This window comes from Mus pahari, chromosome 2 (genome assembly GCF_900095145.1).
Source record: "Mus pahari chromosome 2, PAHARI_EIJ_v1.1, whole genome shotgun sequence".
Classification (NCBI taxonomy): domain Eukaryota; kingdom Metazoa; phylum Chordata; class Mammalia; order Rodentia; family Muridae; genus Mus; species Mus pahari.
In genome coordinates this window covers 154,709,858-154,722,453 of record NC_034591.1, presented here as the reverse complement: position 1 = coordinate 154,722,453, position 12,596 = coordinate 154,709,858, and the positions used below count along the sequence as shown (strand labels likewise).

General features: G+C 40.9%; 1 protein-coding gene across 4 annotated transcripts in view; it reads right to left on the bottom strand.

The window, feature by feature from the left end:
* The window catches only part of Pik3c2g (phosphatidylinositol-4-phosphate 3-kinase catalytic subunit type 2 gamma), a 333,974-nt gene that overhangs the window by 20,563 nt on the left and 300,815 nt on the right, over window positions 1-12,596 (bottom strand). For all 4 annotated transcript variants that reach the window (XR_003843304.1, XM_029535677.1, XM_021191148.2 and 1 more), the window contains one exon: window positions 12,091-12,185. Coding sequence is in view for 3 of the 4 variants with exons in the window: in XM_029535677.1 (XP_029391537.1) it covers window positions 12,091-12,185 (95 nt within the window). In the remaining variant the exon portion in view is untranslated. The remainder of the gene's footprint in view (window positions 1-12,090; window positions 12,186-12,596) is intronic.

Genomic DNA, 12,596 nt, shown 5'->3' with positions numbered 1-12,596 from the left:
TGCTCTGTGTGGTGTGTGCATGCGTGCGCATGCCTGTGCCCGAGTGTGCTCCTGCATGTGGACATGTGCTTGCGGTGGCCAGAGGACCCCTGCAGCTGGAGTTCCAGGCAGCTGTGAGCCATCCAATGTGGCTTCTGGGAAACAAACCCTGGTCCTCAAGAGCAGTAGTTGCTGTGCTGTGCTCCTAATTGTGTGTGTCCATTGATGAGTGCTCATGCACCCCACCCCCCCAGCACACCTCAGGGCTGGGAGGGGGAAAAAGAAAGGAAGGGAGGGAGGGAAGGAGAGAGGGAGGGAGGGAGGGAGGGAAGAAGAAAGAGAGTGCTGAGCTTGCAGTTTGGACACAACTGTCTACAGATCACAAATATTTTTACAACTGTGTCCATGTTTAAAATACATGCTTTTACTCATGATATTACATAAATAATGTAACCTAACAGCTATTTCTATAATATTTATACTATAGTAGGCATTATAAGCAATCTAGAGATTGTTTATGTATATACTATTCCTGTGTGGATCATCTGCAAAAATTATATCTTTTAACATAAGGGAACTAGTATCTTCGGGGGGGGTCCTACAACCAATCACTGGGGACAACTGCATTTTAAAACTATTTTTATCTATAACCCAGCATCTTTAACAGCTCACAGAAGTTGAGCTCTGGTAGATTAAACACCCTTTCTGACTTAGTACATATAAATCCAATTGCTTCTGAAAAATCCAGAATTCTAATCAGAGTCCTCGCCTCCTGTCACTGAAGCACCATGTGAAATTTGTCAAGGTCTTACTGCTCCTCGGTTTTAACACATGAGAAGTGAGGCTTTAAGCTTTATTTGTAGTTTAGAATCTATTCAAGAGAAAAGGTTGATGAGCTGTTTATGGGTTAGCTGGTAATTAAACTCTTGTTTCAAATTTGTTGAACTACTGTGGGTGAATCCAAATTTTTGGGCTCTTGCCTACCGCTATGTCGGAAGGACAGTGTACAAGCCAGATATGAGCATGTAAAGTAAAATTGAGAAGCTATTCAAATCAATAAAGAATTGGAAGATCAAGTGTGTGCTGCTCTGCACTTGGTGTAGGGAGAAACTGGATTGTAATGGGCAAACGAATACTTTAAGATGCCGGGAGAGTTGTCTGCCTGTATACCACAGAGGCTCACAAATCCTGTCCTATGTGTTTATTTCTTTTCATAATTCAAATACACACACAAATATGTAATGTGCCTGCGTCAGTAGCCCAACTATGGTACAAACACATTGGAATTAATAAGCAGCATTGAATTAGGAGGTGTGAAACCATAAACTATATCTACTAAAGTTAAAGACGATAGACTGGGTGCTGAGGAGGTGGCTCAGTGGGCAGCACTGACTGACCAGCATGAGGGCCTGAGTTCCCATCCTCACCAGCTACACAAAAAACCAGGGTGTGGTGGTTTACATATGCAAGCCCAGGACTCAGGAGGGTAGAGACAAATGAATCAAGGTGGCTCATTGGCCAGCCAGTTTTGCTGAAATAGTAAACCCCAAGTTCAGTGTGACTCTGTCCCAGGAAAGGTGGCAAGCAATGGTGAAGGACACCAAACATCAACCTTTGTCCTCCATAGGTGCCCACATCAGGTGTACCCATATGACAGTTAGACCAGGCTACAGTGAGATTATTGCTTATAAAACAATGAAACAAAACAAGATACCAAGTATCAATCTGGAGCAAACTGAGTTATGTGTCTCACTATCTGGCCAAGGATGAGGAGAGAGGAGAGTACTATCAGGGGCACTGATAAATGAGAGCAATCTAGAGGATATAATCCAACTGTTCATGAAGCTCTGTATGTGCTAGTGATTATGTTTGGACGTTCTAACACCCGTGTCTTAATAATTCACAGAACTAATATGCACAGAATCACCAAGACTGTCTAAGGCTTGAGAAATGTAATAATTAACCAGCATGACCCTACTGACATTTGCCAAACTCCTCCCGGGCAGGGGCAGCATACATTCTTCTCTGTCATGCTTGGAGCATCTACCCAGATATATCATGTTCTCAGACTAACACATTGCTTAGTCGACCTAAAGAGGTTCAGATCACGTAGAACATGTCTTCAAACTGCCTTGTGATGCTCTCATTTCTCCTTCCCGAGTGCTGGGATTGTAAGAGCACACACGACCCTGTATTGTTTTTGTTTGTTTTCTCACTGTTACTGTTTGGTTTTTGTTGTGCTTCGGCATGAGGCTGAGCATTAGCACGAGCTAAGTACAGTCTCCCAATGCCCCGGGCCCCAGTTTGCTGTTTCTAACCCCCTAGTTAATGACGTCCTTAGAAACAAGTACCATCTCTGCAAGCAAATTTGACTTCATGAGCTGGGTTTTTGATTCCCAACCAGTTTCTTTGCCTCTCCATCTCCCTCAGTTTCCTCTGATTTTTTATGTTGTCTTAGGACCACAATGGAACTAATGTAGATATTTAGGATAGCCCGGTTTCCGGCCATTTTCCAAATAGTTGGTAACAAAATAGGATATATTCAAACGATGCACAAAGATGGAATCAGAAAAGGAACTATAATAATTTTAAACTGGAGGACAAGGAACATGAACACATTTACACTTGGGGCTGCAGCTAAAGGAAAATTACAGCCCTAGCTCCCTGTGTGAGGAAAGACACACCCTTTTCAAGCTGTTTCCCTAGTTGTCAACACAGAAGACCTGGAATGGAAGACACAAACACGTAGCTCAGTTTGTTTGTAGAATTTGCCTGCTTGCCCCCCACCCCTGCCCCATTCTTCTTCACACTTCTTTTTCCACTGTCTCTGAAGACATTACTTTTGCTCATAAAAGCCCACACTGAGGACTCCCCTATGGACCCTCGCAAGCTCTGGTGCTACCCTCCATTGTGCAACCTTCCGTGTTTTCCATGGCTTCACACTAGATCACTTCCTCTTTCACTGGGTGTCCCCTTTCTCTCGCTATTGAAGCTTTCCCAGTCCTTCTGTGGTTGATTTCAGCATTTAGCAGTATGATTCTCTTTGACTTTTTCTTTTTGATTACTCATTGAGGTCTTTGAATTTAGGATTTTATGTTTTTTGCTAAAGTCTGGAAATTTTGTGTGATTATATATTTTTTTTTCTTTAATTTTTCTCTCATACAAAATGTGGACTGCAGCCTCCTTGCGCCAGTCCCAGTGCCCCCATATTCCCTATGCCAGTCCCAGTGCCCCCATAGTCCCTATTTTCCAGATCTACTACTCCTTCTTTTCCTATCAGAAAATAGAAGACCAGTGATTTCAACCCAACACAGCACAGCAAGATTCAAGACTAGGATAAAGTTTCATATCAAGGCCGGACAAGACAATCCGTTTAGGAGGAAAAGGGTCCCATGAACAGGCAAATGAGTCAGAGACACGATTATGTTTTCAAATACAGTTTCACTCAAATTTCTCTTTTGTCCTCCTAGAAATTCAAAGATGCCTTTGTGTAGATTCTTACTTTGCCCATAGACTTTTGAGCCTTGTTTCAGTTTTACAGTTTCTCCGTATCACTTAATTCAGATAACTTCTATTGGTTAAACTTCAAGCTAAATGTGCATTAGTAGGATAATCAAACACTAATCACAAAATCTAGATTAACCTTCAAGGGCTCAGAGTTTTTAAGTCTTTAAATTTACATCCTTAATTGTGAGATCTTGGGCAAAAAAAAAAAATTAAACTTGCTGAGTTTAAACTTATATTTTTGTGTCTATAGGCACAAGACTTTCTTTAGGTGAAGCATATCTATAAAGGTCTGAGACTTCTTGGCACATTGCACTGGCTCAAAGCTTTTTGTTGTAGTCAGGCAAAGTAAGCAAAGGCACAGAAAGCAGGAGAGAATCCTTCTAGAATTCCACATGGAAATCCCATTCTTCCACGTGTCATTCACACATCAGGAGGAGCGAGACCCTGACTGCTCATTTGCAGAATCCCAGTCTGCTGCCTGCTAGGGGGTGCTTGTTTCTAGGTTGCTGTGGATGTTTGCAAATGGACAGAATTCTGATGGACAGAGACAGGAAGCCGGGCTCTCAGCTGCTTAGGGAAGAACAGTCTCTCCCGAGGGGAGCACCACACAGGAGGTCTGAGGAGGACTGGGATGAAGGGAGCTGAGGCAGGAGGTCAACATGAGGACGCGTCGGTCTGGGATTCAGGTTTTAAGTCAGAATCTGTGTGAGTTTGCACACAACACGTTTATACTTATTATAGTGAAGTGTCTTTAAGGAGCTGGATAAAAGGGGATGTTCTTCAAACATGCTCAAAACTTAATTATTAAATACATGTTTGGACACCCAAAATATAGTAATAAATAAAATACCTTCGAGGACACGTTAAAGAGTTTAAAGTTGGAACTAGCTTTTGTCTTGAAGTCGTCACTTATGTAGAAATCTTGTAACATGTTTCTATTCTTTCTTCTCTCTAGCTTTTGTTTCTTAGGTTACAATCTAGAGTTTGTGTCCTGTGGCCTGCAGTTACCTAGGAAGGCTATGTATGTGAACTTACACAAAATCATCAAATTACCTAAAACATTATGGGAAAATTTTTGGTGATATTTTTTTGTAATGTGATCCTGCAGTTCTTGAATGTGAAATGTTTAGATTACAATGCCATGTGACATTGTCAAAAGGTTGACATGTCTGAGAGAGTGAAACAGAGAATATCTTAACAGTCAATCAAATAAGTCATAGATAAGAAAAAATATTGAATAGCATTTTGATAATAATAGACTTAAAAGAAAATTGAATGGGTTTGATGATAATTACAAAGAAGGCCAAAACTGAATTGAAATATAGAAAATAAATTATAATAAAATTTTAATCAGATGTTATGTGACAGTGATACAGAAACTCAATAAGGTGGTACTTATTATTTGGTAGTAAGTAATGCCAGATTTAGGAACAGTCTTCATGGAGAGTAGAGGAACAAATTGGATTTTTTTGAGATGGAAACATATCAGAGTATAAGAGTCCATCAGACTGTTAGAAAAGTGTAAATGGAAAGAAAGATTAAAAATGGAGATTTAAATTTAGGGGGCAGTTTGTATTATCTTTGAAGTCACAAGATATTAAACTAGGAGATTAGTTTTAAGAGTCAAGGCCCTGAATATTGGAAGAAATTACATTTAAAGGCAGAGGCTACAGCCTTATCTGCCTTAAATCTGTAACAGGCAAGATATATTTGGAAAGAGCAATGTAGAGAAAGATTTTAGAACATATAGACAGAACATGAACACCTAGGAACAAAAATAAAAAAAACAAAAACAGAAATTAAAGTTGCTGATGTTAAAAATATTGATGCTAGTAAATTTATAGAACGTGTAGGATTGATTTCTTTTAGAAATAATTGGTCAGAATTAAAGATTATAAATACTTTCATCAAAGTTCATGGATATAAAAATCCACATGCAAAATTAGTAGTTTTTCTGTACAGCAGAAACTCATTAAAAAGGAAGTCAAGAAAAATCATTCTGATTCACAGAATGTAACAACAACAACAAAAAAATACAGCACATAGGTATAAATGTCACAGAAGATGTTAAGGATTTCTAAGATGAGAGTCCATAATCTGGGCAGAAAGTCATTGAAAGAAAGACTAAATGGTCAGACAACTTTCCTGTAATCACATGTCTGCTGAATCAACATTAGGGAAGTGTCTGTCAAAATTCCAAAGACATTCTTTGCAAATGTCATTTATCCCCAAGTCATAACACTTATATGAAAGTACAAAGACCCAGAACTGTCAAAAACTCTGAGCAGAAAGAGCAATACTGGTCAATCCCAATGGCGGACCTCAAGCTCCATCTACTACAGAGTCATGGGAAGAAAACACAGCATGACAGTTGCTCAAACCATATCAAACATGTAGAAAACAGAATAGAAGACCCAGAAAGAAACCCACACAGCTACTGCTATTTGATTTTTGATAAACCACTTAGAAATATAGGGAAAGTGTGTGTGCTGAAGAGACGGCTTAGCAATTACAAGTGCTTGTGTATCTTTAAGATTACCCCTTTCAGTCCCCAGCATCAATGTCCAGGAGGTTCACAAAGGCCTGTAACTTTAGCTTCAAGAAATCTGACTCCCTCTTCTGGCTCCTGCATGTACCTGAACTCAAGTGCATGGACTTGTGTGTGTGTGTGTGTGTGTGTGTGTGTGTGTGTGTGTGTGTATGTGTATGTGTGTGCGCAAGGGAGTATATGCACATGCTCTCACACATACAACATCTTTTAAAATAATTTTTTAAACTTGAAAAATATAGGCAAAAAGACAGACTCTTTTAACAAGTAGTGCTGACAAAATAATGTTTACATGTGAAGAAGAATAAAACTAAGGGGTAGAGAGATGGCTCAGTGGTTAAGAGTGGTTAAGAGTGGTTAATGATGTTCCAGAAGACCTGGATTTGATTCCCAGCACCAACATGGTGGCTTACAGTAAGTAGTCTGTACCTCCAGCTCCAAGGGATTTGTCACACTCTTGTGGCCTCTGTGGACACTGTTTGTGTGGGTAAAACACCCACACAAATAAAATAAAATTAAATTAAAGAAAATTGAAATGAGACTAATGCTTGCTATCTCAAACAAAAAACAGCTCAAACTATGTAAAAGGCCCAAATGAAATACCCAAAATACAGTTGAAGTGTTGGGTGAATTCCGGAGGAACTTCAAGTCTTCAAGCAGCGATTTTCTGACTAGTTTAAAAAAGGTTGTTTAGCTCAGCAAAAACACAATAAAGTGGAAAGCCAGCCTATGGAATAGGACAGAATCTTGACCAACTATTCATTTGACTGGGAATTTATAGCCAAAATGCATGAAGACTACAATAAAACAAAATGCACAATTCAAACAATGAAACTGACAAATGACTGGAATAGACACCTGACAAATGGCCGAATGTGCTCACGAACAAAGCAGAACAGGTTTACAGAACCAGGAAAAGCAGGGGCTTGCTTTGGAGATTTGCCTGTTCTGTCTTTCCATTGTTTCATAAGCAAGTCTGCCCGCCTCTCTTGTGTCCTATGAAATCATTTTCCACCAAGGCAACTCCTTTCAGCTCATTCTAAGTAAACACTGACTTGGTGCAAGCAAGGCACAGTGATGAGATTCAGAACTGCTGGCTTCTCAGTGGTAACTCTGAAGGTCTGGGAATATTTACATTGTATCACAGGGAGAAGAAGAATGAGAAGAAATGACAGACTAGGGAATTGTGTGCATTTGGGAAGATACAAACACTGACCACTGCAGAAACTGTGGGGCCAAGTAACTAAAATGGGGTACCTGTTAAAACCTTAGAGTGTTACCAAATATTTCAAATCTAAATGTTAAATGTTTCTTTGCCATACAAAGCGAAATACTGTTGGATGCCTTGGCGAGGCTGCTGTACTGCTGCAACCATTTGTCAGCTGTGATCTGTACAGTAATCACGTGCTTCTTTGAAAGGGAAAGATTTTTTTTTTTAAAGCATGTTGTTTGAGCCTGTGTTCTCATAGGAGGAAAGGAGTTTCTAGAATAAAGCCTCAAAGATTTAATACAACATAAACAATTCTTCTCATCAAGCCTAATGTAACAGGACTTCAGGCATAATTCATTTTAATATTAATATAAAATCAAGCACAACTTCTGGAGTCTGATTACTCTGGTATGCAAAAACATTAAAGGCTTTATAATTAAATTACAATTAGCCAGAACTGGAAATGAGCAAAGAAAATAATTTAAGAATTTATAGATTTTTTTATGTCCTCTGTATTCACACACAATCTCGCTCTCTCTTTTTTTAAATAAGTAGGAGAAATGAGAATTTAACAACACTGAGAATAACAGAGATGGCTCAGTGGTTAAAACTGTACAGTGCTCATGCATATGGCCTGGGTTTGGTTCTCAGCACCCATATTGAGTAATCCACTACCTCCTCTAACACCAGCTCCAGGACACACACACACACACACACACACACTTAAAGAAAACAAGAATGTTTGGAATATGCAAAGAACTTTTGTGACTACTTCCAAAAGCTGAAAAGAATCTTATTTCTCGTTTGTGCACAAGAGCGTTCTGCTTTTTTTGTTGTTGCTAATAAACTATTTGAAAAATTTAAAGTGATCGCAAAAGAGGACTGGAGTGCAGAAAGGCCTCACTGAAGAAATGACAAGGACATGTCAGACATGCAGAGCTGAGCCATCAGTGGGTACAAAGGTCCTGGGCCAGCACTTGCTTTTGTATTCCAGGAACAGCAAGCAGACATTGAGGCTGGGCTACAGCGATTGGGGGGAGCTCCAGGCAGAACTGAGGTTGAACTTCTCAAGGGAATGAGCCATGTACAACTTCATGTACCATTAGGTGTCTTTTGATTTCACTGTGAGTGAGATGAGACTTCAAAAGACTATCAAGAAAGAAATTATAGGAACTGGTTTTTCTCCCCAAAGCAATATTTTGGCTACTAGGTTCAGTGCAGATGAAAAGAACCAGGGGCAGAAGCAAGGAACCTGATAAAGCTACAGCAGTGCTTCAGCTGGGGGGATGATGGCCACTTGAAGGATTGCGGATGAGAACTGGTGGGCATGTGGGTTTCTTTTTCAAATAGGATTTTCAGACAGGATAAATGTACCTTGTAAGGGAAGTGGGGTTGAATGACTAAGAGCTTCAGCATGCGTCTCTTGAAGGCAGATGGTGAGTCTATGATGGGAAAGATGGCTTACGTGTTTAGAGTACAGCCATCAGAAGTTGGATTTGGAGCATGTTGAGTTTGAGACTCTGAGGGGATTTCGAGAAGTGGTCCACCAGCTGCATACAGGGCCCTGGATTTGGGGAGAGTAGAGCTGGAGTTGTACAGAGGGGAGAAAAAGATGAGGGAGATGTGAAGCTATGAAGCTGGAGGTAGAAAAGAAGAGCTCCAACTGAAGTTTGGAGTCCTGGCTTTTCTCAGTGTTAGCAGACTGGCAAGACTAGAACTAAATATAGCAGCGGTGAGTGTCTGTGTAAACTTGTCACTCCGGAGGCTGAGGCAGGAGGATTGCCAGTAGCTAGAGGACACAAATGGAATTCTAGGTCAGCCTAGAGTATACATCGAGATCCTGTCTCAAATCAGAGCAAACAAAGCAAAACAAACAAGAAAGAAGAAAAGACAAGATAGGAAGTGGACAGAGAGAGAGCATAGAAACAGACTCAGTGATGCTCTGAGGACTCTGACATAGCTCCGCCCTGCCCCCTGCTAACCTTCAGTGGGAGGGGCTCCATGGCCTTTGGTCCCTCCTCTATGTTTTTTCTCCATCTCTAGTTCCTGCTTTTCCCCACTCCTCATCACACTCTTTTTGAATGACCTCATTGGTAGGCTCAACTTCCTGAGTGTAGCATGCACTTTTGGAAACTGTCAAAAGTAATTTAGGAATTCATCGGTTGGAAGGAATGGGTGACCAACTTAGTTAATATTGTTTTTGATCAAAAATTAGGCATGACCACTGAAAAATATCACCCGGCTTACTGTGAGATTTATATGCCAGATCTGAAAGCAATTTCAATAGGCTTTGTTCAAATTGTTTTGAGTAATGACATTACTGAAACAGATATGTTGTCTCTAAGGGGACTGTTTTCAAGACTAAAGAGTGTGTAACAAATTTATGTAAACTCTTTTGACTTAACAATATTTCTTACTATTGCTTTTGTCACACAGTGATACAGATGATTAAGATCCATGAACACATGTATAGTCATATATGACACCGACTGAATCTTCATTTCCCAATGTAAACATTTCTTGAGTAACTGTTACTGTGATTTACAACAATTTTCTTATTCAAAGCAATGGAAGATAGTGGTTTCATTTTGAGACAGAGTTAGTCCATATATCAGGCTCACCCCAAATGTGCTACATAACTGAGGATGACCTTAGATGTTTCATCCTCTTGACTATCTCCAAAGCGCCAGGATTCCATTTGTGGGTCACCACGCTTAGTTTAGGTAGTGTTGGGGACCGAACCCAGGCCTTTGTGTATGCTACGCAAGGTGTCTATTGATGGCGCTTCATTTCCAGATAATTTTTAATACATGAAACATCTATAAAAACTTAAAAATATGTGCCCTGATATCTCAAAAATTGCCAACTGCGAGCTCTACAAATTTAGCAAGAAGCATCCATGGCTTTCTGGCTAAGGCTGTTTTCTAACGATGCGTCCCCTGCAAGTTAGGCCAATTATTTTGCTCGCTGAATAAATATTTATTAAATGTAGTTTGTAGCAGACACATGTCATGCAGGGAAGGGACTGCTCCTTTAGGTCCTTCCAAACACACTCTGAAAGTCTTACGTGCATGAGGAACACAGCCAAAACTGAGCTGGCTTTCGCCTATCTTGTGCGGTGTTTTTGGTAGTGACATTACATGGAGGGTCCGTTTGGCAGATTCAGGGACATCTGGTGGAGCCGGTGATGTTCTGTTTCCGTTTTTTTGTTTACGAGGCTCACACTCAGATCATTTGTCACTTACCCTGTGATCTGAAAGCTCTCTGGCCTCCCAGACAACTTCCATCCCTTGTCAGGTCAGCGCTCTCTCTTTCTCTTTATCTCTGATTTTCATTTTTAATGAAGCTCTTCTGAAGGCCTTGAAGGGAAGCTTTTTCTTGCCCTCAAGGTCACCTACCATTTAAATCTCCATGCACTGTATTTTTTTCTGCCTAATTTGCTCCCTCTCACCTTGAAGCTGGATTATGGCCTGCAGGCACTTCCATGCAAACGAACCTTCTGCAAAAGCTGTGTGAGCTTCCTCTATGGGCCAACCACTGCTCTCATGCTTAGCTTCTGTTCAACACAATGGACAACCTGCCCAGGATTTCTAGACAGGGCTGCTGTATTTCCAGGGTTCTCTGGTTAGGCAGATGGCCAAGACCAAAATAACTATCTACTTCCTCAATGTACAGACATCAAAACAGGACCACAGTATCAAGAATGACCAGAGAAGGGCTGGGAAGATGGCTCTGTGGGTAAAGTGCCTGATGCTCAAGCATGAGAAAGTGAATGGAGGCTCCAAGCACCCAAGTAAAAGCTGGATACAGCAGCTGTGTCTGCTAGGGAGGGAGGGAGGGAGTGGGTAGGGGTGGGGGGGCGGGGGGNGGGGATAGTGATCCTGAGCTCACTGGCCAGCCAGCCTAGCCAATCAGTGAGTTCCAGATTCAACAAGAGACTGTGTCAAAAACATAAGGCAGAGAATGATAGAGGAAAGGCTTGCCCCTTAACCTCCAAATGTCACTGTACACACACGTATTTCAGAACACACACACAGACACACAGTCACATAGACACACACACACACACACACACACACACACACAGAGAGAGAGAGAGAGAGAGAGAGAGAGAGAGAGAGAGAGAGAGAGAGAGAATAATCAGGATAATATAATATCAATGAATAGAAAAATATTAGGTGCTAGTGACAATTTAAAGAAATAAGGATGAAATGTTGGCAAAAAGGGAAAGTATGGAAAGCTGTTTCAAGTGCGTCCAACAAACTCCTAGAACAACAAAAATCCCAATTTTTGAGGAGAAAGAGATAAATCTAAACAACGACATCAGAAGGTGGTGACGAAGAACGTGGCATAAAAGGTGAAATAAAGATGCCCCAGGACTTTTGGGGGGAAACCTTAAGGAACTGTTAGCTTTTGAGAGATGATCCTCTTTCAAGCTCCGCAGAGGGAGGCAGCGGAGGTCTGGCCCCTGCAGTAAGTGAGTTGGTCTTCCGCTGAACTTCGCGGAGAATTTCCGCAGGAGCCGTGGAAATTCTGGAACCCAGTCTCCTCCTCTCCCCTCAACCACTCCTGCTTTCTCAGAGACTGTTTATAGGTTTTCCTGAAACTTCATTTTGAATGTGGTCCTGTGTTCATTTGGCAACTTCCCCGTGAGATATTCTATAGCCTCTACCTTAAAGGTCATGTTCACACCGAGACAAAAACGCTGAAGTTGGCTGCCACGTGCACATCTACACTTGGTTGTTAGACCCATTGCCTGTGCTAATGTTGATACTCATGGCCCAAAGGAGGCAGGTGACTGTTCCATGGACGGCTCTATGTCCCTTTTGACATGGAAGGAACTTACGATGTTTTTCAAGTGTTTCACTAGGATGGTGAGCTTCGAGTCCTCATACGTCATCTGTAACTGCACCTTAGGGCTCTTGTCTGGAGAGGTCTCACCTGAAAAAACAAACAAACAAACTCAGTGAACGTTAGTTAAGTCAGAATGAGTCCAGCATAGACTCCATGACTCTGGCAAAGATTAAACCGGACCAGCAGAAGAGGGAAGGAACATTCTTCAGGTGATGTTGAAACGTTCACTGTTCAGGATGCTAGGCTAATTAGCTGGAGGTGGGATTTGTATCTTGCTTGCTTGATCTAACTCTTTTCTTGATAGTTTATGTTCAGTTTTGATTAACACCATTATTTAAACTGCTATTTAAAGTTAAAAACCTCTATGAAACCTTTAGTTTTTATTTTCTCATTAATATTATAATTAGTTTAAAATAGTGGAGGTTAGAGAGACTGAGTGGTCTTAAAGATATATTTTATTTTTTAAGTGTGTGTGTGTGTGTGTGTGTGTGTGTGTGT